The following is a 25,959-nucleotide window of genomic DNA, read 5'->3' as shown; positions in this document are numbered from 1 at the left end:
ATTTTCTGCATCCCTGTTTTTTTTTTGTTTTTTTTTTTGCATTTTCCCTTCTTCCACTCTGTTTTAATCCTCTTCTTATTTATTCACCTACTTGTATTTATCTTACTATCTATATATTCTTGTACACCTCCCTCTCCCATTCACTTTCTAATTATCACTGTCTCATCAGCCGTAGTTTGTAGTGTTGCTGTTACCATAATGATTGAGATATTTTCTCTGTGATGGTTCTCTCCAAAGATAATGGCAAATGTTGCCGAATATACATGATAAATGTACAATGTACAATTTACCATACTAAGTATTGTGCATGGGGATGCTTGAACCAAACTTTAGCTAGGTTTTCAAATGTTCATAGTGACCGCTATTAAATATTTGGAGTAATAACAAAGTAACAGACTCTTCTTATATATTCCGAGAGATATAATCTTCTAATTGTGAAAAATGTAAGATATTACACATTAATCAGAAGATCTGGAATACAATTAAAAAAGAAAATTATATTACGTTGCTGATTAATACGATCGATACATAGATAGATAGATAGATAGATAGCTACCTAGATAGACATATTTTTTTTAATCATCAATATGGGTATAAGATGTTATGGGTTTCTTCACTTTGATTGTAGTGGTGTAGTATTTGGGTTATACTGTGTTGTCAGAATAGTGTTGTTTATATACAATAATATCTGGCATTTTTGAATCCATTCAGGAAGTACTTTGATTTTGGGTGGGATTCGAGTGCCTGTTGAGTGAGATGTATGTGCACATATAACGCATGTGTGGATATTACTCGAGGTCTGGTTGGACCCAAATGTGGGGTTAGTATTTTTAGCATATCTGCAAATCTATAGATGTACTAGTCATTCGGCATGCACAATTTATAGATATAATCTCTTATAGACAGATTTTGAATAGAAACCAGATTATAAATATTTTTTTAATTCCTTATTTGACCTAGGTCAGACCTGATATATTACCTCACTATTCTGAAAATTACACCGTGGAATAAAGCATTGATAATCACATATAACTTGTGTTAACCTACTAAAGGGTTAGGGAATTATATCACAATCCAGTCCAGTCTTGGCACAGCCAAGGCACGCATCACAATGGAGACAGATAAACAGAAACATTGTTTGCTTTCACATCCTTTCTTCAATGACAGAAAAGGGCAGATCTGATAACCGTGATTGACAGGGAGCACAGATGGAAGAGGTACTCTCTTTTAGGAGAGAGCTAAATACAGAAGTTTTTCTTTTGTTGATTTTTTTTTACTGAACAAACTAAATTTAATACTGTAGAAAACACCACAATTTAATATCATTAACAGGGCACCTTTAAGGACCTTGGCCTCAATTTAATCTTGTTGGATACGTTTTCCAAATGATTTAGTATATTAGGATATATTTTTAAAATAATTTCATATGAAAAATATTAAAATGTCGTCTTTTTTTAATATATATTTTTTGTTATATAATATATTTTTTTGATGTTTTAATATTTTGAAAAGAATATTGAGAAAATGTATCCTGAAATATTAAGTCGAGGCCCTAGTTTGGTTCTGTTATGTTAGTTTTTGTCCGGGTTGGAGGAGAAACCCTATATGACCTCTTTTAACCATTTGCAAGTTCTGATCTTTGCCTCCTCCCAGCTATATTTGGGCTGGTAGCCAAAGTGCCTAAAGGCCTTGTCGGTTTGATAAGAAAATGTAGTGACCATGTAATTCAAAATGCCTAAATTCATAAATGGTTTTAACGTCCAAAAGGGACTAACAAGGAATGCAATCAAATTAAACACAGATATAATTAACCACATCTTCCAATAAGGAATGTGTGAACCCAGTTGAATTCTTGGGTCAATATCGGTGTATAATTCGTAAAGGAGTTTGTATCTCTGCCTCACTGGAGTGTCGTCGTAGGGATAGTACACTTGACCTCCCAGGAGTTCCGGCTTCATCTGCAGTTGCCGAGCAGCAAGTACATGCATCCAGGCCACATTACCTGTAATCAACACGGACATACTGCAGTTAGATGGTTTACATATAAATATTTTTAAAAAAGAAAACTGAAAACATGTCTGCCTCACCGAAATAAAAAAAGAAAATCCTATTTATTTTAAGTAAGAAAAGAAATGCATAAGACCACAAATTGTTGAGAAAGTATTTGAAATACAAGCAAAGACCGAGCGCACTTTTCCTTTAAATGTTGAGACACACTCAAACCAAACAAAAAAAGTTACCATAAGCCTCAAAAGAACCTGAAAAATGTAAGCATCCCTATAGCCAAATGTCCCAAAGATTGACCTCTTTTACTCCGAATGCCTCTTCTCTTGATCCATTGGAAACTCCTATACTAAATGCTGCTGATATCCATAAAAAAAAAAAAAAAGTCACAGAAACATATGTAAAACTGGAAAAACAAACAAACATGACAGGGCTTCTTTAATGGCGTGGATTAGGTACAAAAACTTTGTCAGCAGTTAAACAATGCCAATTGTGAGAAACGGCAAGGTAGCATTGCCAGTCAGGATGCCTCTTGTGGCTGACAAGCAGAGAGTAAGTCAACCAGACAGCCAGCAGAGGCACTTCCTAGTAAAGTCTTTTTAATAATTGATGATCACACTTTAAACGCTTCTTCTAAGGGTTTATTCTGGTAACATGATTCTTCTACCAGTCAAAGGCAGAAGTGTCAGGATTACAATACCCTGCAACACATAACCTAAGCCAAATTTATAAAGGTAGGACACACTGTATAACCTGTCTTTAAAATTGGCCAGGCTAAAAGGCAAATAGAGAGATAAAGCATAATGAGAGAACAAGTCAGGATTATAGTAGCAATACTAGTAGATTAGCTGAGGTTAGGATTACAGAGGTACACAGAGCTAGAACAAACTGGTTTGTTTTCCTGGCACTCTAGAATCTCTTTAAATTATAATGTGCAATATCTCCAAAACCAAAGTGGCACAAACGTTTTTGTGTGCATCTCTAAAATGGAATGTTTTACACTGCATGACTTAAAGGGACAGGAACACTGCACCCAGACCACTTCAATGAGATGATGTACACTACTTACAATATGTTACAAGTACAATACTTTATTTTATTGACAAGTTTTAACTCTATGTAGAGAAGCTCAGAGGGTGGGTTCAAGTGTAAAGCAATGGTGTTTGATCGCTGTTGCAAAATCAGGAAAATTAGAGGCATTGCTATATGATACTTCCTCTTACCCACATATATGTAGCACTGATCCACATTTTCGGGTTCCAAATAATTTATCCGGCCATTTTTTGACTTTGCAGCGATGTAGCTCTCAAGCAAATTCTGCGTTTTTTCACCATAAATATTACTTGGTCGAATAACACAAGTGAATAATTTCTTTCCATGGCTTGTCTGAAAATTAAGATGGCAAGAGAGGGTAGTAAGAAGACTATGAAGAAATATGAAGGTTAATACCATTCACTGTCAGTTCACTAATGGCTCAATAGATCAGAAATACCCAATTCTCGGGAAGGACTTGAAAAAAAATTGTAGGAAGTGACGGGGGAGGGGGAGGGATGAGCACTCTATTAACTCCTAGAACTCTTCTGTGAGATGAAGTGCTCTAAGGGTTTTGATTGTTACTTTAAGCAGAGGGTTTGACACAAATCAAGGATGGAGACAGCATTTAAATGCTCTTTACACTAAAACCACAAAACCAAGCTGGTTATAATGCTTAGAGTGTCCTTCTAACAGATAATCTGCTGCATTTATTCACTACACATTTGAAACATGTATCAGTTTTACAGCATCACACTCTTACCGATCTGTCATTAGCCTGTCGAACTGATTTTTCAGCAGAGGCCTTGCTTTTTCCATATAACAGTCCTAGTTTACCACCGTACACTGTCTCTTCTGTGCCTCTGGAACAAAAGAAAAACACAGCTGGAGAAAGTGTCATGTGGATGCCCAAACTCATTCTTTAACAAGTCTGGAAGTCTGGTGTGATTTGGTTGTTTCTCTTTTTATAAGGTTTTTGTGTTTTCTCCTTAAATGATGTCATACATATACAGCTCAGCCACAACATTAAAACCACTGCCTTATATTGTTGAACGTTTGCATGTGTGGACCCCCCTCATACTGCCAAACCAGCTCTGGTGCATTCCACAAGATCTCTGAAGTTATCCTGTGGTAACTGGTACCAAGACATTAGCAGCAGGTCCTGCAAGTTGTAAGGTAGAGCCTCCATGTATCCTATTTGTTGTTCCAGCACTTCCCACAGATGCTCAATAGAATTGAGATCTGGGGAATTTGGAGGCCAATGCAACACCTTGAACTCTTTCATGTTCCTCAAACCAAGCCTGAATTATTTTTGCATTGTGGCAGGGTGCATTATTTTGCTGAAAGAGGCCACTGCCATCAGAGAAAATCATTGCCACGAAGGGGTGTACGTGGTCTGTAACAATCTCTAGGTAGATGGTACATGTAACATCCACGTGAATTCCAGGACCCAAAGTTACCCAGCAGAACATCGCCTAGAGCATAACACTGCCTCCTTCTTCCCGTAGTGCATCCTGTTACCATCTCTGCCCCGGGTAAAGGATGCACATGCATCCAGCCATCCACCTGATCTAAAAGAAAATATGATTCATCAGACCAGGCAACCTTCTTCCATTGTTGGCACTATCAGCAGTGGACAGGGGTCATCAAGGACACCCTGACTGGTCTGCGGTTACACAGAACCATAACCAGCAAATTGTGACGCACTGTGCATTCTGACACCTTTCTCTCATCAAATAGTCTAGCCATCATCATTTGGCCCTTGTCAAAGTAATTTGAATCTGCTTCCAACACATGAAATTAAAGAACTGACTGTACACTTGCTGCCTAATATATCCCACCCCTTGACAAGTACAATATAGTCAATGTTATTCACTTCACCTTTCAGTGGTTTTTCATGTTGTGGCTGATCAGTGTAGCTTAGAATATCTATAAATCATCTTGTGATACGGCATAGACCATAGATAGTTAAAGGAGATTTATCAAAATGTTGTTTTGCATTTGTTTACAGCTTAGAGGTCTGCTAATCTTTGGAGTCAGTAAGATGAAAGAATGGTTTGAGTCTTGCACTCATAACTACATTACATGGTTGTGGTGCTACCATTTTGTCTCTGTAACATCAGGCAGCCTTGTATGTCACCAACAATGTCACTGTCGTAACCATGTTATAAACAAAACAGAACAAGTGCAACAAGAAAATCCAGAGCACCTGTATTATTCATTGGTAATGTTCTAAAAAAGATTTAATTTTTATTAAAAACGCCTACTTCAAGATACAATGAAAAGTGATTCATATATATACAATCTCCGTAGATTTTTTTAAAACAAACCCAGGTGTAAAATGCCACTTTTACACTCTAGACTTCCATTAAAGTGTAAAGATATCACCAATTTGTTCTAGAATTGTTCAAACATTCGTTTGTGCAAAACACTTTGAAGCCGCTTTGTCTCGTTTTACCTTTTCATTTTCATTCAAATGTATTATTAAAATCTGGACTATTTTTTTTAAAATGTGTCCTAATTTAATGTTAATGCTGTGTATATGTAGAAAATATTTTACATTTTCTTTTTACTGGCATATCTTCCTGGTTACAAAATGTTAAGTGAAAGTTAGCGCTGCCTACATTTATTTTTAGAGTTCAGTTAAAGTTGATCCAGCAATTAAAATACACAATTGTAAATTGTAGAGAAGGTGGGACCATAATGCTGTAGAACTACTTGAAGTCAGTAGATGATGGTGTAGAGCCGTTTTGATAATTGTGTTTGAAAGTGCATTAAATGTATGCTTTACATGCATTCTGCTACATAGCCTAGGCAGCAAATTCAATGCATTGTATTCATATTCTATAAATGTATGGCCAACTTCAGTTGTGGAAGAGTGAATTGATACTAGGAGGCATATCTATGCCAAATCCTCATGTGAGGAGCCACCTACTCCTGGAGATACCAAATCATCAGGATGTAGCTAGTGGGCCCTTGTTCCTTTAACACAATATTTTATAACACGTCAGTTATAAAATCCACTAAATCATGAATCTTAATTAGTCAGATTTGCATAAGAACTATGGATTTACAATTGGCAGCCAAGTAAAATAAAAAGTGCATATCTAAGTTGCTAGTCTAGTGAAATTTTTTTTAGTATCAATGAGGGGCCCGGTCATGCGCTGCAACGCTTTAACAGCGCGACTGGGCTCCTTCTTTCCGCAGGAAGAGCTGGGAGAAAGTGACAGCCTCTTACTTCCTCCCAACTCTAACACACTGAGACCGAGCTGCGTGGGAGACAGGAGCCGCAAGGATGTAGCCAAACCAGGAGAGCAGACCCCCAACTCCTACCAGCCACAGCCAGCAGAAGGTAAGAAACTGCGGGGTGGCTTAATTTTTTATGTGTGTATCTATGTGTGTGTACCATGTGTATCTGTGTGTAGTGTGTGTGAAATGTGTGTGTAGCTGTGTGTTTGTGTGTGTAGTGTGTGTGTAATGTGTGTGTATCTGTGTTGTGTGTGTAATGTGTATCTGTGTGCGTAGTGTGTATCTGTGTGTTTGCATGTGTATAATGTGTATAATGTGTGCATAGTGTGTGTATCTGTGTCTGTGTGTGTGTATCTTGTATGTGTAGCGCAAGCATCTCAAACTCAAAGTCTAGCACGGGCCAAATAAGCAAGGTTTACGTGTATGTGGGCCGCAAAAAAACAAAAAAACAAGTTGAATTTTCATAGAAACTTAGGTTTATTTTGAAAAGTACAGTAAAAAAAAAAAACAGAATCCCCCTCTACTAAACAACAGCACCCCCCCCAAACTAAATCCAAGCTCCCCCCCCCCCATATACTAAATCCCAGGCCCCCCTCTACTAAATTCCATCACCCCCCTCTAGCCAACAAGCAGACTCCACTCACATTGCTGCTGCCAGTATGTGACTCCGGAATCCGGCCCCTGGTATACCCCAAATGGCTCGCTCCACACCCTGTGCCAAAGCGGATCCTCCCGCTACTGCTTGAAACTCTGTGAAGGGGGAGCATGTCGACGTCACGTTGGAATGTGACATGGCGTTGCGTGCCTCTGTGCACCTCTAGGTCCTCCACTGTCCAGCCACGGCCATCGCAACACTGACCGACACACACACACACTCATTGACACAAACAACATTTTTTTTGTGATGCCTGAAGTGTGTAGTGTCTGGGGAATAAATGAGGATATCGTCTAGGTAGACTAGAACACAAGAATGAAGGAATTCCCTTAAGACATCGTTAATCAGGTCTTGGAAAACCGCCGGAGCATTGTATAAACCAAAAGGCATTACGAGATACTCGTAATGTCCACTCCGTGTGTTAAATGCGGTTTTCCATTTATGGTTCTCTTTTATTCTTACAAGATTATATGCACTCCTGAGGTCTAATTTCGTAAACACAGTGGCCCCCTTAAGTCTATTGAAGAGTTCAGTGATAAGAGGAATAGGAAATACATTCCTTATAGTGATCTTATTAAGACCTCTATAGTCGATACAAGGCCGTAGGTCTCCCTCTTTTTAGACACAAAGAAGAAACCTGCACCTGCAGGAGAGGAAGACCTATGTATGAAGCCTTTGGCAAGAGCATCCTGGATATACTCTTCCATAATTCCGTTCTCATGGGGGGAAAGAGGATACTCCCTTCCCTTTGGTGGCATAGTGCCTGGTAGAAGGTCTATGGCACAATCATAAGGCCGGTGCGGGTGTAGCGTCTCGGCATTGGCTTTGTTGAATACCTCCTTAACATGGATGTATTGCGGAGGGATCACTGTGAATAAGAGGGCCGCAGTGGGTACATTATTGTGACCTACAGGCTTAAAAGAAAACAGACACTAATCTTTACAAGTTGTACCCCATGACTGGATCTCACCTTTAACCCAATCTAAGACAAGATTGTATTTCACCAACCAGGGAAACCTAAGAATGACAGAACATGAAGGACTTGAAATAACTTGTAGAACTATATTTTCCCTATGTAGTGTTCCAACGGACAGGGTCTCATGGGTTATATGAGGTTTCAGAAGGGGTCTACCATCTATGGCCTCAACTACCAAAGGTGTGGATCTCTCCCCCAGGGGGACAAGAAGGTCATTCACAAACTTTATATCTATAAAATTCTCAGCAGCTCCAGAATCACTTAGAGCCTTGCATGGTATATCATGAGTACCCCAAGATAAAACTATAGGCAGGAGAAATCTGTTGTGAGGCAAGATAGAGGACGATTTCATAACACCTAAGTCCGGTCCTCAGGTTCGGGAGTTTTCTGGACGTATTGGGCAATTTAAGCGCAGATGCCCCTTTTCCCCACAATACATGCACAGACCCTCAGCCCTACGGTGCTGTCACTCCCAGTTGCATAGGTTCGGGTTCGTTGGCAACTGTAGGAGCAGATGGAGTCAAACGAGGAGCTGTGAGTACAGGGGTATGGTTAGTCCGTGACTTGGTTTTAGCCCTCTCCCTAAGACGGTTGTCTATATCCATCATTTATATGATATAGTCCTCCAGCAGATCTGGAAGATCTTTGACCGCTGTCTCATCTAATAGAGCCTCAGAGAGGCCACTGTTTGTCCAGTCTACCTCTGCCGCTAGCGTGTGGAATTCTATGGCATAGTCCGCAACGGATCTATTGCCCTGTTTTATCCGCATTAGTGCCTTGGCTGCCTTCTTTCCTTTCCCAAGGGGTTTAAAAGATAATTTAAACTCTGTTATAAACTCTACATAGTTGTAGGCTATGGATTTCCCACTCTCCCATAGGGGATTAGCCCAGGCTAGGACTTTACCGGATAGCTGGTTCATCAAATATCCAATTTTAGCCCTGTCAGATGGGAAAGAACCAGGAGACGCCTCAAAGTGATACTCTATCCGGTTAATGAAACCCCTACACTCCTGAAAATCGCCACTGAATCTAGGCGAAGGGCATAAGCTTATAGTTGGTGCTCTCTGTGCACAGCGGCATGCTGTGAAGCCTGAACAGAGGTTGTCTCCAATTGAAGGTGTGCAGTATGAGTCAATAATGTCTGAAAGGCCTGGGCAAACTGATCCAAGCGGCGATCATGCTCCTCCTGTTTAGACTCGCAGGACAACACCTGTTTACTTAAGTCTACTGGGTCCATGGCCCTGTCGTTATGTCAGGATTACTGTAGATGCCTATTACGCAAAACTTAAGTAGATATAAAGTAAATACCTAAGTACCGGGCCTTAGAATGGCCGGATTTAATGTATAAAGGCAAAAGACGCAAGATAGGGAAAAGCAAAGACAAAGGATAACAGAAACGATAAACAAGTCAAAGGTCAAGGAATGGAGATATCAGAATAGTCAGGAGCCAAGCCAAAAGTCAAGGAATACAGAGATCGGATAGTCAATAAGGGAAGCCAAGGTCAGATACACAAAAAAATCAATACAAGGAACACCAACTGAAAACCACGACAGGGCACTAAGAAATGGACAAACTAGGTTTAAATAGCTAAAGGCGTTTCCTGATAGGCTGTAGGGTAACATGTGATCAAGCTTATGTGTGTGACACACCTATATTAAATTAATTGATCTGGCCCTTTAAGGGTTAAACAGGAAACCTTTTATTATTCACAGCAGCAGTGGGCGGCACCCTTAATGATACAGACACGGCTGCTGAGAGAGCAGAGGTCACTTCTGGTGAGTGTTTGGCAGTATTCCCCTTAGTTTGTGGGAATACTGCCGTAGCGATACGGGCCCGCCGGGACCCATGCTGCCCTCTGACAGGAGCAGCGCCGTCAGACGGCATGACAATTTGCCTATATATGTTTGTCAGATGGTTTTATGGAATTTTATTGGTGAGATATACTATTGACCATGTCTATGTAATAATATTTTAGAGCAACACCATTTTCTGGTTTTATATTTTTATGTCACAATTTGAGGTGATTGCTGCTGGTTTTACCACATTTATAATTATTTGTTGCACATTGTAAAATAATTGTTTAGTGCTGTCCACTTTTTTGTGTACTTACATATATATTGTCTATGTACGGTTAATCCAATCTACATACATATACATACACACACACACACACACACACACAAGCATGAGTTGAGAAATTCTCCAAATTACCTTCATTGATCAGCCACAACAATAAAACCACAACAGGTGAAGTGAATAACACTGATTATATCATTACAATTGCACCTGTCAGGGGTGGGATATATTAGGCAGCTAGTGAACAGTTAGTTCTTGAACTTCATGTGTTGGAAGCATGAAAAATAGTCAAGTGAAAGATCCTTGTTACTTTGACAAGGGCCAAATAGTGATGGCTAGATGACTGGGTCAGAGCATCTACAAAATGGGTCTTGTGTCAAGTCTTGTGGCGTGTTCTCGGTATGCAGTGTTTAGTACCTATCAAAAGTGGTGCAAGAAAGGACAACCGGTGAACTGCCATCATGGTCATGGTCATGCATGTGGGGAGGGAAGGCTAGCCAGTCTTTGCTGGCCATGATAAAAGGTGTCAGAACACACAGTGCATCACAGTAGGCAGCGTATGGGGCTGCTTAGCCACAGACCAGTCAGAGTGCACATGATGACCCCTGTCTATGGCCAAAAGCACCTTTAATGAGGATGTAAGTGCCAGAACTGGAACAGGGAGCAATGGGAGAATTGAAGAGGCCAATGCCCTTCATGCCAACGTTGTTTCCTATTGGCATTGGCCTCTTTCAACGAGATAATGCACCCTGCAACACTGTTCAGGAATGAATTGAGGAACATGACAGAGTTCAAGGTGTTGCTATGGCCTCCAAATTGAGCATCTGTGGGATGTGCTGGAACAATAAATCCGATCCATGGATGCCCCACCTTGCAACTTGCAGAGGTTAAAGCGGCACTGTCACTGCCTGGGGACTTTAACAAATTCACAAAGAGCCCCAATGGTGACATCACTGCTGGTGGTTCAGTGGCCAGGGTGGTCAGGTAAAGGTGAGATTTACTTACCTGAACTTGATCCTGTTGTCTTCGAAGCTGGCATCACTATTATATTCTCGCACGTGTGGTTTGTGGAATGTATTGCTGTGGAATGTGTGTGTACATGCACTTTTTATTGCTTCATAATGCTCAGACAGTTTTCATCATGTGTGGGATAGTAAACTGACAGCAATAACTTTCAAAATATATGTCCAAAGGGCAGCCTCTGCATCAAATGATGCTTTATTCAAAGTGTTACAAGGCAATAGCCTGCTTACTGTTCAATCTATATTTTAATAAGCTATGATAAAATGGAGGTTTATCATTAGTGGCAGGTGGGGCAAGGCCACTCCAATTTTTCTTGCAATAAAAAAATAAATGGTGAGGACTATTAAAGGGATACTCCACTTCCCAAATAAAAATAAAAATCACTGTTTAGTATTTATACCCCAAATGAAAACATGCATGCATTTAATCATGCATTATCTTGTCTGCAGCCTTTACAAGCCCTCCCCTTCTAACCCCTCGCGGATTTTATGTGGCTGTCCAATCACAGACTTCCCAACGCAGCTCAATGAGATGTCTTTGCAACGCAGGTGCTCTGGTCAATTGCTGCTTCTTGAGTTTAGCTCCACTGAACTAAATAACCAGGAAGCAACAGGACTAGTTGTTTGACTGAAAGCCAAAGGGTTGTAACTAGGTTAATTTATAATAATGTACATTTCTATTGAAATCTGCACTTTTTGCAAAATGAAAAAAGGAGGACACACTCTTCACACAATGCTTTTTAGCAAGCTAAAGTGCTTTAGGGGTCCGGAGTGTCTTAGAAACAAAAAAGCTTCAAGGTGGGAAAAAAAAATCAAAGGTTTTCCAATCCTTTGTATTCTCATTAAAACACTCTGATTGGTTAGCATGTTAGCCAATAGTGTACAAGCAAAAACATTCAACCAAAAAGATCATGGCAGCAATTAAAGGTTGAGCATTGGAATATGAAAGGCTTCTCTTGCATAATATTCTCACCTTAACATGGGTTCATTACGTGTATTAGGTCCCACGGATGTTATGGAGCTGGTATATACAAGGTAGGTGACATCCAGAGCCAAACAAGCTTTTATGATGTTCTCTGTTCCTGTGAAACATTTTAAAGGGAGTTTTGTATCAATATTGCTTTTTTTACACTTCATTTAAGGCCAGGACAACTGCATACAGTAAAATGCGGCCTTAAAGATACAGAGGGTGCCGTTTGAGACAAAGATTCTGCCTGTGATTTATTAGGTGATTTCAACTTTATTAATCATTGTTTTGTCCATTTTTGTCTTGGCAAAGTGAGATGAAAGTGTAGCAGTCGGACCATGATATCTGTTTTTTTTCCAATTACGGAGAAACAATTCTAACCTGGAGTGATTTTAGGAGTGATGTGGTTTTAATGTTGACGAGTTTACAAATCTCGTGTGAACTTTTATGAGAATTAATATAATGTGTTGTCATCAGTTGGCTGCATGAAATCTAATTTAAGAATAATGTTGTCATAATTAATAATAATAATAAAAAAATAAAATAAAAAGGAAATCTCACCTCCAACGTTGATAGCTTCCATTTTGTGATAAGGTGATGTGTTCAAGAAATCCACAAGGGCGGCGGTGTGAATTACAACATCTACTCCAGCAGTGGCTTTAAGAACTTGATTATAGTCTGTGATGTCCCCTTTAACCAACGTCACAGTGGTGGAAGCTACAATAACAACAAAGTATATAGCAATAACAGTGTTTTACCCTGGAAGGCGAGGGTGATACTGTACATTATTTTTTGGACAGTTACCTGGGACTGGTAACTGTATGGGGCACATTGCAAATACTGGGGGCTAAAATAATGTGGTGAACAAGATTGCAAGCTGACCCGTGGTTTAAAGGAACACTCCAAGTACTATAACTAATACAGCCTGTTGCAGTGGTTATGGTGCCAGAAGAAAAGAAGTAGGCAGGAAACCTCCATGGCTGTATGATTGACAGCCATGAGGGTGTTCCATTATTAAATAATAAAAGTGCTGCTTTCTTATAGAAATCTACACTCTTATAAGTGCCTTTTTTATAAGATACTCCCCACCAATAAAGCCATTCAGCAAGCTGAAGTGCTTTATGGCTGTGGAATGGCCCTTTAAATATTTAATTTATATTTAATATTGCATTATGTATAATTAAAGTTTTACATGACAAAAGTGTCACAAAGGCCTTGGTCGCTAACACATTAATAGCTCAAATAATCCTTGGTCTTTAAGTGGTTAAGTTGTTATGGTGCCAGGGGGCCCCTGGAGGCACTCTTAACTCAAGGGATAAAGCCATTGCCATGCTGGGACAAAATCATGCACAATGTGCTTGACAGGAGGAATCAATAATAAGTGTAGAGGTAGAAATACAGGACCAAGAGACTTAGTTTAAAAGGGACGATACGAAGTAGAAAAAGGATTTGGAAATAAGAATCTGATACAGAATTAAGAGAAAAGGAGGAAATTTAATATTTACACATAAAGGAGATTGGAATGGGGAAGAGACAGTGTAAAGGAGTATTAGAATTACATCAAAACTCAAATGCAAAATTCAGGCAGAAATAGCCACGCTGTGACTATATAGTCATGTGTATATGAATCACTTATAGCTTTCGAGTTTCTCATATAAACAGTATTTTACACTTGCTTTTAAAATGTATAACCCTGTGAATGACACACAAGGAGGAGAGGGACATATGGGACAAGGAGGGCACTGCAATGCCATTTTGGTTCCAGGGATGTACACCAGCCACGTGTTGTAAAATAAAAAGAATGTGCTAGTGAAGGGATAGACACATGTCCAAATATAATCAATATCCTTAAATTGATATGATAATTATTTACCTGTGCTGAGGTTTTTGATGTGATCCACTTCACTGATGTCAAAAACCCTCACCTCCTTTACGTAGTCCTCTGCGACCAACAATCTGACAATGTGTTCTCCTATGTACCCGCATCCTCCTGTCACCAGGTACACCAGGTCCTTAGCCATGTCTCCAAATACCTTATATTGCTGTTTAAAGTAAAATAATATATATATAAAAAGGAAGAGTGATGTAAAGTAATAGTTTTACTAAATACAAGTTCATCAAAACAATTAAAAAAATACTAAGTATTGAATGCACTAAGTTATTATGAAACTAGCGTGAGAGCCAATAACGTGGAGGTGTTAAATGCCGTGTGTCTCAGATACACAGTGACTTAGACACACCGACCTGTATCCACTACCTCAGAGGACTTTCAGGCTGGCCAAGATTTTTCTTGTACTCGTGTTTCTTGCTCTCTGTTTGGTTCCGTCGTCTTCTTTGTCTCCTCGACCCCCCCCCCCCCCCCCCCCTTGTCACGTCTCTTACTTCTCTTACTCATCCACCCCCTTTATTTCCTCTTAGGTCTCCTATGATGTTTTTTTATTTTTTATTTAATATGTAAAGGATATTGTTTACTACTGTTCTCTTAGATCTCTTTGGTTTTGTTTGTGTGCTGTACTGTAATCTGTACTATAATAGAAATACATCTTGCTGTGATGTCCTGTAATGGCTGTACGTCCCTTTGTGATGGGCAGTGCTGTATCCGACTGGAGCTGCTTCCTGATGCAATGTACAGATGGATATCGTATGCTGTGTATCTTTTTATTTTATTTCAATTTTTTCCTGTTGTAACTGCTAAAAGATTTATTACATAGACATGCCATGTGTCTGAACTATGTCACAAAACATTGAGCTGGAACATTTATAATTATACGTATTTTTATATTTATACATTTCTGAATCATTAAGAACACGTTGTCGTTATAGCTCGATAAAAATGATGATCCTTCCGCACATTCTTTACTTGTTTCGCACAATACCAATTACACTACCGACCAAAATGGTAAACGATTTAGTCTGCGATAAACACGCACATTTGGAAGAGAAAAACCCCACGAATAGCGAGTTGAAAAGTCTTTCCTACTCTAGGGGGGGCTTCGGCGTGCCAGATATCAATGCCTACTACAGGGCATCTCTACTAGCACAATGTGTACGTCTTATTACTAAACCCAATGAGTACACAGGGCCACCTTGGTTGTCCCTTGAGAATGCTTGTTTACATCCAAGCAATATGATAAACATAATCTGGGTGAGGACACCCCTACCCTTAACTGGTAGACCCACCTTACTATGCTCTAAAACTTTACTACACTCTTTGCGTACCTGGTCACAGAGAGTACTAGACCCCTACTCACTTCTTATGTCGGCTCTTTTGGCTGTACTGACAGCGCTCTCTCCAGATCTCCCCTTGTAATCTTGGTCCAGCAGAGGCATCAGCACAATAAACAGTTTCTTTACTACTGATAAGTTAAAAACTTTCCCCAAGTTCAGGACGAATTCTTTTTAACGCCCAGGGAACTATTCCTCTACCTGAGAATTAAAAATATTTTGCAAATGTGTAAGGCAAATATGCCAACCCCGCCAAAGCTGCCTGCACTTAATTTGGATATGGCCAGTAAAAAGGAAGATTTATTCCTACTTACCGTAATTTTCTTTTCATGGTCAGCACAACAATGGGTAGCTCATCCCTATCCCTAACCAGACAGGAAACTAATTAAAACAGAAGGTATAAGTAACCCCTCCTACCCCTCCCACCCTCAGTCTTGTTTCCAGCAATATCCCAGGGCGGGATCTTTGTGCTGCCATGGCCTATGACCAGGAAAAGAAAATTACGGTAAGTAGGAATACATTTTCCTTTTTCCTGGCCATATCCATGGCAGCACAACAATGGGTAATACCCAAGCAATAACCAAGGAAGTGAAAGAAGAACATAAGACTTCCAAAATATGAATGCAAATTGACAACACACACACCTCATAAGGACATTGGAAATGAAAAACTGATTGCCCACTATTGGCACCTTATCAAATTGACCAACACAACCGTACAAAAAAAATAAAAAGTCTGAAAATTGGTTGAGGACCAAGCAGCCATTTACCTACAGGTTCCATGGAAACTTGGCCACCGATGCTCAAGAGGAAGAAGTGGCTCTAGAGAGCAAACAGACCTTTAAGTACTGTAACCCCTAGGGCTTAGTAACCTAAAAAACAGCCAAGGCTATCCATCTGTTGATGGCTTATATAGAGGCTTGAAGATCTTTATGGTCTATTAGTAAAGATAAACAGACTATCAGATGAAATCCAAAAAGCTGATCTATAGAAATAGATCTTAAGACATCTATCTAGGACAGGAAGAGAAAGTTTTATTACTGACTCTACATTCTAATCAATAGGCTTTAGATACATTGTAGAAGGCAGTAAAGGGTTCTATGCAAAATAATGCTTGAGGATCGAATATCCTTCAGTCCATGCTAATGTCACCAATAGAGCTAACTTAATATTAAGCAATTGTGGAGAGATATACTCTCATGGTTGAAAGGGGTGAAGATTTCAGAGCCCTAAAAAAAGAAGAATTCCACGGGGAGCAATGGATAACCGTGGGATCATATAAATACAGCCAACAGAAATTTAGATACTTCCATATCAAAGCCCTTTCACGAAAAGAGAGATCAGAGAGTGTTGAGACATATATCTCTGAGGTGATGTGGCTAATTCCTAGATGAGTCCTGAATTGAAGAACTTAGAACCTCCTTGGGCGATTGTTCAAAAACGCTTATATTTAAACCCTTCTACAATATCGAAACCTTCAGAATGAGGAAAGTAGCACTGGACCTGATGGAAGAGTGAAGAACTCTTTTGGAAGAGGTGGAAACCATGGACTGGGTACCAATATGGAACTGTCAGGATGATGGATATTGGCACTTGCAACCTATGCAGGAGAGAAGTGTTGGATGTTAAGAGTGTCCCTTTCCTGAACGTATCTGATTTTGGAGAAAGGTTCCTCAACCCCAGTGGATGGTATTCATAGTTGTCACTGTCCAAAGGATTTCCATAGGAAAGTTAACCTCCGCCCTTGTGACATCTTATCAGATCTATGGTGGAGGACCTGGATCAAAGCTCTCTCTGCTGGGGTAATATGCTAGTCTGAAAAGAGCTGTACCGTGCCTTGGACCATGTCGAACGGTATTCCCAGCTATACCCTGAACTGGGAGGGAGCAAGGTGACTACAGCAGACATTCATCTTTCACCATGAAGATGTAAAAATAAAAGTGATGTGAGGCAAAGGATACATGGCAATAAACATCCTGCTATCTATAGACATCATCCAATTTACTAGGAATACTACCTTTATAAAGAAGAATGTTCAAGAATCCTGTAAACGAGAATGGATCTCCAACACCTGTTAGAAACAGATTCTTTGTGTTCTAGTTGCTTTTTTTTTTTTTTTTTTAAATCTCACAATAACTTCCTCTAATTGAAGGGAAGCCATGAGATTTACAATGCATCTCTTTTTACCTTTCCTCTTCCTATGGTAGAATAATGACCACTTACATCAAGGTTGAGTTCTACCATCCTCTCTTCCTGGTGTGAAATACCTTGGTCCAAGAAGGAAGTTAATGAGAGTCTTTGGATCGAAAGGGTCTCCTGAACCTTAGGTCTTGAAGTAGATAAGCTTTCCTGCCCTCTGCCATTCTCTTGATCCATTAATATAGGAAGATGCATCTGTGGACCAGGTACTAAGTCAAAGAGCAGTGGCGTATACACAAACCATGGGGCCCCGGTGCGAAAATGATCCATGGCCCCACCCCCGACAGACAGACACACACACACACACACATAAGACACACCCACATAGACACATACACACAGACACATACATACAAACTGACAGGCACACATACAGACACACATACAGACAGGCACACATACATACAGACACACACACATACAAAGACACATACATAAAAAACAGACAGGCACACATTCACACATACAGGCAGACACACACACAAGACACACATACATACAAACAGACAAGCACACACACACATACAGGCAGACACACACACAAGACACACATACATACAAAGACACATACATAAAAAACAGACAGGCACGCATACACACAGGCAGACACATACAGACAGACATACACACATACAAACATACAGACAGACACACACACACACACACACACAAGACGCACATACATACAAACAGACAAGCACACACACACATACAGGCAGACACACACACAAGACACACATACATACAAAGACACATACATAAAAAAACAGACAGGCACGCATACACACAGGCAGACACATACAGAGACACACACAGACAGACACACAAAAAGACAAGTACACACACATACAAGCAGACACACAAAGACAGACACACATACATACACAGACAGGCACACACACACATACAGACAGACAGGCACACACATACACACACACACACACACAAAATGTTTAAGTCACTCTCCTGTTTCCTACCTTTAAGGTGCAGGAAGGTGACTTTCTCTGGGGTCCAGTGGTGGCTCAGGAGGATGGGAGTCAGAGTTGCCACTCTGACTCCCTCTGCATACTCCCGCCCGGCTCTCAGAGTTAGCTGGGAGGAGTGACATGCGGTCACTTCCTCCCAGCTTGTGATGTCATCACAGGGGGCCCAGTCGCGCTGTCGAAGCGCCCAGCGCTGACCGGGCCCCCTTACAATCCATATCCCTTGGACGGCGGCCCCGGCGATTTGCCGCGCGGGCCGCAGAAGATGATGGCGGCGGATACCCGGTCACGGAGTGACGGGCCTGGTCGCAGCTGCGACCCCTGTGACCGCGCTATCTACGCTGCTGCCAAAGAGCCCAGCTAATAGACACCAAGAAAGTCATATTTCTGGCTAGAATATAATGCAACCTACGTAGGCTTCTTAGCTGAAGACTATTTCCGGATTAATGACTTGTAAATTGTCAACAGACAAAGGAAATGTATCTCTGATATGCTCCTCCAAATTGTCCATACCAATCTTAGATCCTTAGAGATTGAGGTAACACCTTACAGCAAAATGAAAGCCTGTGCCAGCTGCCACATAGGCTTTAGAGAGAAGCAGGACCATGTATACTCCATGGAGTTCAGAGATCCTGCATTGTGTACAGGTAAAGCGGAACATTTAGCCAGTCTAAGGACTGCAGTGTCTACTTAGGAGCAGAGCCCCTGGTACTAGTGTCTGAAATAAAAATGGATGAAGACTGAGAAATTAAAATGGATGAAGACCCTTGTGTTGAAAACCTCTCTCAATGTAAAACCATTAGTCCATTAAGGATCTTAAGGGGACCGGGAACTGGAAAAGATACTCTACACCCTAACATCCGAAAAGAAAGGCTATAGGTAAAAGGACTCTGGAAATCAAATGAGCGGATTCTGGAACTACTGAAATAGGTTGAATATCCTCATCCAAAGATTCCATATCTCTGAATGGATCCATCTCCCAGGATTCCTAAGAGTATTCATTCTGGGAATTGTCCAGAGGATCCAAGCTTTAACAGCTTCTATGACGTCTTGAGATACCTCCTGTTTAATTTTGCATAATACACAGAACATGGGTAGATGGGCCTGTAGCCACTTTCAGACAGTCTGTGCAGAGACTTTACTTTACAAGGATCTCTCATCAAAGGATCCTTTAGTGTGACTTCCCTTGTATGATCCCGATTATTTTCTTCCCGTAGAGCTATTATCATAGGGAATTCCAATTATTGATAGCCACTCTTTTGTTTAGTAATGACAGAAAAAATAGAATGGCTTACCTATGTCTCTTAGAGTGTGACCTTTTTTCTGGGAGCAGAGGGATCTGAATCCATAACTGCATAAGATTACTTTTTATCCGTAACAAAGCAAATCTCTGCTAAACAAGTAGAGATTGATAGATACAGAAAAATATGTAATATACCTTCAATAAAGAAAAAACTTACCAAAACCAAAAAGGAGAATTCAAATTAAGATGAAAACTGCACACAAATCTAATTACTTAAAATAGGAAAAAAAACTAAAGGAAAACATTGTGCTTAAAAGGGGAAGCCAATATGACACTGCAACCACTGCAACTGGACTTACATTTTAGAATACGCAGGTGTGAATCAGATTTTCGCGCATGTGTGGAAACAGCATGGCGCAACCATTAGACTAGAACCTGCGTATTCGCTGGGATTAAACGCAGAGGAAAAAACCTGAATGGGTCCAAAAGTAAGAATGGAAACTTAGGGACTTATAATAAAACAGGTCGAAAGGCTGAGATAGAGGAACAGAACAGCGAATAACCTATTACCAAGTACAGAGACTTAGAAATAGAATAATAAAGTTAGTGAATGCCTCCATAAACATAGCAAAATCTTACTGTATTCAAGCCTGAAGCAGTAGCTCTGCATGCTGTTTGTCTCAGAAAAACAAGCAGTCTGCTGACATCAGAAGTGGTAGCCTTGATCCAATCACAGTGCTTCCCCATAGGATTGGCTGAGACTAACAAGTAGGCAGATCAGGGGCAGAGCCAGCATGATTCAAAGACAGCCCTGGCCAATCAGCATCTCCTCATAGAGATGAATTGAATCAATGAATCTCTAAGAGTAAAGTTCAGTGTCTGCATGCAGAGGGAGGAGACACTGAATGTTTGGATCCATTTTAGGCAGCCATGACCCAGTAAGGATCTCTAACATCCATCTGAGGAGTGGCCAGTGAAGTTATCACTAGGCTTTAATGTAACACTGCATTTTCTCTGAAAAGACAGTGTTTACAGCAAAAAGCCTGAAGGTAATGATTCTACTCGCCAGAACAAATCCAATAAGCTGTAGTTGTTCTGGTGACTATAGTGTCCCTTTAAAAGACACAGAGGCCTAGGAATAAGACACAGAAGCCTAGGAATACGTTTGATTGAAATTCAAATTAGCAGGAAACTCTTACCATTTAGATGAAGCCGATGAAGGGTAGAAGGGGTTATATCCATATATACGCATTGGATGTGCCTGCCCAGACTGCTATTCCTTGGTCACTGCAGGAAATAGGGTGATGGCAAAATCTTGCTACCTCTAGGGTCACAGCAAGTAAATCCATGGGAAAGTTCAAGATAGTGAGTTGTACTTTAACCCTTTCAGTGATGAAATGATAGTTAATCTCATAGAATCCTTGTAATCCATATGCTCTGTATGTGCATGTCCGGCCTGCTACCCCTTGGTAACTGCAGGAAATAGAATTATGGCATAATATTGCTACCCCTAGGGTCACCGCAAGTAAATCCATATGCTCTGTATGTGCATGCCCAGCCTGCTACCCCTTGGTCACTGCAGGAATCATAGTGATGGCATGATCTTGCTACCTCTAGGGTCACAGCAAGTTAGAACCCCCGGTCACTAAAGGGGTCTCTCCAAGGGGTCACCTTTGCACAGGGCTGCGTACTGAAGACTGCCCAAGGGAGAGAGGCTGAACTCCCTTGAGGGAGAAGGTAACCACCTCAGGTAAGCCAAAAAGAAAAATGTTCTAGTCTTAGAATGACTAAGTCTGTCCTAGGGATAGGACAGGAACAAAAAGACTGAGGGTAGGAGGGGTTACGTATACCTTCTGTTTTAATTAGGTTCCTGACTGGTTAGGGATAGGGAGGAGCTACCCATTGTTGTGCTGCCATGGATATGGCCATGAAATACCTATATATAAATAAAAATAATTTTGAAAAATTATATATATATATATATAAGAAACCAAGAGGGCTGCACTCACCTAAACATGCATACATTATAGGGTGCTGCTGGGGCCAAAATAGACAAAATACAGAATCCAGCGCACTCGCTTATTCACTAAACAATGATTTCAAATCTTGTAATAGTTTTATTTAAAAACACCTCAACTAGGCAAAAAATGATGGGGGTTTAGTTACATTATATGATCATACATTGCATAAGCCTGCCAACTACGTCAAAGTACCCCATATTCCGCAGGTCCTATCCTAATAGCAGCCTAATGCTTGCTCTTATGAGATTAATCCACTTACTTGGGAAATACTTCCTTACTGGGACTCTCTGCAAGTCATGGTTTCTTTTATATATTTGGGGGTCCCAGGCCAACTCCTTGGTTTTGCACCCCTCCCTGTTACAGGTGCCTCATTCCAGGACCCTATTTAGCCTTGACTTGCAGAGAGTCCCAGTAAGGAAGTATTTCCCAAGTAAGTGGATTAATCTCATAAGGAGTTTTTTTTTAGTAGCCACTAGTGCCACTAGTGTCACAAACACTAGCCAAAATTGGCGTTCAAATTAGTTTTTTGTATTTTTCACACACAAAGAAATATTAACACTAACTTTGGCCAGTGTTTGTGACCAAGTGGCTACAAAAAACTACTAGACATACCCCATTTGCAATACCTTGGGTTGTCTACTTTTGCAAATGGTATGCCATCATGGGGGTAATTCTCATTCCTGGGCTACCATATGGTCTCAAAGGCAATGTAACCAATCTGGTGAATTTCAATGTGAAAAAACTGAAAAATGTTTATTTGACCCTGTAACTTCCCAAAACACCATAAAACCTGTACATAGGGGGTACTGTTTTACATGTGTGACAACACTGAATACAAATATGTGTATTTTATTGCAGTAAAATCAAACAGTATTATGGCATTCACAGTTAGAATGTCACATAGAATTACATTTTTTATTTTTTAAAAAATCTTATTTTCTCCCATTTTTTTACATTTTATTCATATTAAATTATGTTTCATAGCTAAATATTTGATGTTAAATGAAAGCCCTGTTTCCCCTGAATACAATTATATATAATAAATGTGGGTGCACATAATATGAAAGAGGTGAATTACGCCTGAAAAGACATATAGGGCAAATTCAAGTTTTTGTTTACGTTTTGTTTTGGCTGTCCTTAACCCCTTAATAAATAAAAGGGAGTCATGACATATCACACATGTGTCCTTAAGGGGTTAAGGGGTTAAATAAAATGTTTTGATGAAGACGTTTGTTTGTGTTTATTTATTTTATGTATCACTATGATTGCAGCATTCAAACCTCATGGGGCTCCAGTCAGCTACATGGGGACATCGTGTGAACAGGGATGCATGCAATATTGTCAAACTGGATGCTGGCTTTTCAGTTTTCATTGAAAACTTAGAAACAGATAAAACCTTGATTGGGTCAGTAAAATGTCAGAGCCGCAACTATATGTCTTCCTTTCTCTGGGTTACAGATGATCCCTAAATATCCTGAGTATTTTTTTCTAACTGTCACACTTGCTGTACTGGGGTGAATTATAAAATAATGTCATGTGGATATTAATACTCCCCACTGTCCAGCTAACAGTCCTCAGAAATGCATTTCTAATACTTAAATGTTTAATACTTTAACTGTTAATTCTAAAGGTACAAAAGTCAATGTATCAGAGTTACAAGTGATACAATTGTTGAAAACAACTCTTACATAATGAATGATATACATACATACACAGTTCCCCATTATTCTAATATCTGGTATTGGTGTTGTGTGTATTGCATTTAGAACATCGCTCCCACCATATTCTGACAACCCAGAGGTTGCATTTTAAAGATCCACTTTAAAAATACACCTATTTAAAATTTACATTTGTAAAACACTTGTTCTAGAGCAGGGTAATATGTTTTAAAAACTGTGTTTGTATATACAAATATATAATAAAATATATATATTTATACATATAGTATCATATTCGATTGTAAAATAATCTTTAAGGAGCCATGCCAAATGTTATTATGAGTGCAGAAAATTTTATAATTGGGAGTATTAAGGTGCATAAATTGAGAATTGAAGTATCAAGCTATGCAGGTATAGGAATCTTACCTGTCCAGGATATGAACATTAGCAAAATAACAGGAAAGTTGTCTGGTCTGCTATTGAACTAAATGAAAACTGTACTTTTACCCTTACTCTCTCTAGACACACAAGGTTGTACATCACATGGTTTGCCAAGATCAAGGCTCTACCAGCTATTCTCTGTTAAATATTTCCATAACGGTGTCCTGAATCTTAAAGTGACACTATAGAGTTAGGAATACAAATCTGTATTCCTAATGCTATAATTTCCCTGTACCTAGCTAGATGCAAACCCCAATCATGTGCACTGTAAATTTACTCACCTTTACTCCAAAGCTCAGTATCCCTTAACACTGGGGCCCGCTCCTCCTTGTGTGACGTTCAGGATAACGGTATAATCTAATACTCCTCCTGGAGGAGCAGTGAGGACTTTGTGCGCATGTGTGGCTCTTGCCAAGACCAGCCAACTATTCTCTTGTCATGAGAATCATTAAATGCAGGGAAGTAACAGTGCAATCTCGCCAATCTAAACTAAAATGTTTTGGGGGCTATTACAAGGCACTATAACAACTGTAATTAAATTACATTTTAAAAATGAGTACAGTGTTTCTTTAACCCCTTAAGGACCAAACTTCTGGAATAAAAGGGAATCATGACATGTCACACATGTCATGTGTCCTTAAGGGGGTTAAAGGAATAATAGTCTAACCGCGTTTGAATTGTTTGACTTCTTACATGGGATATGCCAGGTGTCACTCCCCGCCTCCCCTAAAGCCAATAGAGAGCCAGGAGGTTCTGCTTAGGCAGTAGCTTATAGCAAATTAATTATCAAATGGCAATTTTAGCATGTTGGATGACGTCACTTTAAAGATACACAGTACTGTCTCCTTTTAATACTATTTTGTGGCAAGGATATTTACAACACTAATTTATATTCACTATTTATTACAACAATAATTAATTATAATTATCTTTGTACTGCTCTGGCGATAAGAGTAAGGAAATATTAGATAGAATGTCTAACAGTTCCTTTTTTACTTTTACTATTTCAGCCACTGAAGTATGTCTGGAGCCACATAGTATGTCTCCCATATTTATGTACCTTATAATTACTGATCCATCCAACAGTCTGTCACATAAAAAGACCCAATCAGAACAATAGCGTATAAAGCATAGCGCCATGTGGGGAAAGAAAACCACACCCCTTATTGCGTGCTGTGTTTTACATGGAAGAACAAAGACTATGTAGAGCGCTATGGAATTTTTGGGGCATTTTTAAATAATAATATGTTTTTACATTTTCATTCCAATTGACACATCTCTTTCATTTCTACATTGGGCCCGGATTTTGTAAATATAATTGTTTTACAGGCAAATGACCTGTGATGTCTCTCAGAATATCATCTAAACATTGTTACCATTTTGAATACATAGTAATAAGAGTCAAGACCTTCAAGCACTTTTTTAAGAATAGGTTTTATTAAAAGAGAGAGCAGAACACATTTACAAAACATGTAAGATACAATAGTAACAATTTCAAAGACATTCAGTTATATAGTCATACCTTAATTGAGAGATTAACAGTCAATGAAAAGGACATCACACATAAAACTAAAATCTGTATCAGTTTTAAGAACATCACGCATTAAAGGGAAACTCCAGTGCCAGGAAAACAATCTGTTTTCCTGACACTGCTGGTCCCATATCCCTCCCACCCACTAACCCCCGGTTGCTGAAGGGGTGAAAACCCCTTCAGTAACTTACCTGAGGCAGCGACGATGTCCCACGTCGCTACTTCTTCCTCCGCGACGCTCCTCCCTCTTATTGCGTTGGCCGGTGGGCGAGACTGATCCCACCCACCGGCCGGGGAGACCTAATGTGCATGCGCGGCAATGCCGCGCATGCGCATTAGCGCTCCCCATAGGCAAGCATTGAAAATGCATTTGAATGCTTTCCTATGGGGAAATGAGCGACGCTGGAGGTCCTCACATAGCGTGAGGACGTCCAGCGACGCTCTAGCACAGGTTTTCTGTGCTGTGGACAAGGAAGTGCCCTCTAGTGGCTGTATACTAGACAGCCACTAGAGGTGTAGTTAACCCTGCAATGTAATTATTGCAGTTTATAAAAAAACTGCAATAATTACAGTTGCAGGGTTAAAGGGAAACTCCAGTGCCAGAAAAACGATCTGTTTTTCTGGCACTGGAGGGTCCCTCTCCCCCCCACACCCCAATCCCCGGTTTCTGAAGGCGT

At 40.0% G+C, this 25,959-nt stretch overlaps 1 protein-coding gene across 2 annotated transcripts in view; it reads right to left on the bottom strand.

Moving 5' to 3' along the window:
* Positions 1-583: 583 nt before the first annotated feature.
* LOC134603714 (3 beta-hydroxysteroid dehydrogenase type 7-like) overlaps positions 584-25,959 on the bottom strand; it is a 44,731-nt gene continuing 19,355 nt past the window's right edge. Inside the window, exons 1-7 of one of the 2 annotated variants that reach the window (XM_063449896.1) lie at positions 23,737-23,828; positions 13,856-14,024; positions 12,544-12,699; positions 11,989-12,097; positions 3,800-3,899; positions 3,228-3,390; positions 584-2,002 (exon numbers count right to left, since the gene is read on the bottom strand). In XM_063449896.1, the coding sequence (XP_063305966.1) occupies positions 1,602-2,002; positions 3,228-3,390; positions 3,800-3,899; positions 11,989-12,097; positions 12,544-12,699; positions 13,856-14,003 (1,077 nt within the window). In that variant the 5' untranslated portion in view covers positions 14,004-14,024; positions 23,737-23,828 and the 3' untranslated portion in view covers positions 584-1,601. Of the gene's footprint in view, positions 2,003-3,227; positions 3,391-3,799; positions 3,900-11,988; positions 12,098-12,543; positions 12,700-13,855; positions 14,034-23,736; positions 23,829-25,959 lie in introns of those variants that run through there. The other variant, XM_063449903.1, reaches the window with a different exon arrangement.

The sequence above is a fragment of the Pelobates fuscus genome, chromosome 1 (genome assembly GCF_036172605.1).
Source record: "Pelobates fuscus isolate aPelFus1 chromosome 1, aPelFus1.pri, whole genome shotgun sequence".
NCBI lineage: Eukaryota > Metazoa > Chordata > Amphibia > Anura > Pelobatidae > Pelobates > Pelobates fuscus.
The sequence above is the reverse complement of the archived record's forward strand: the minus strand, read 5'-3'. Positions and strand labels throughout refer to the sequence as shown.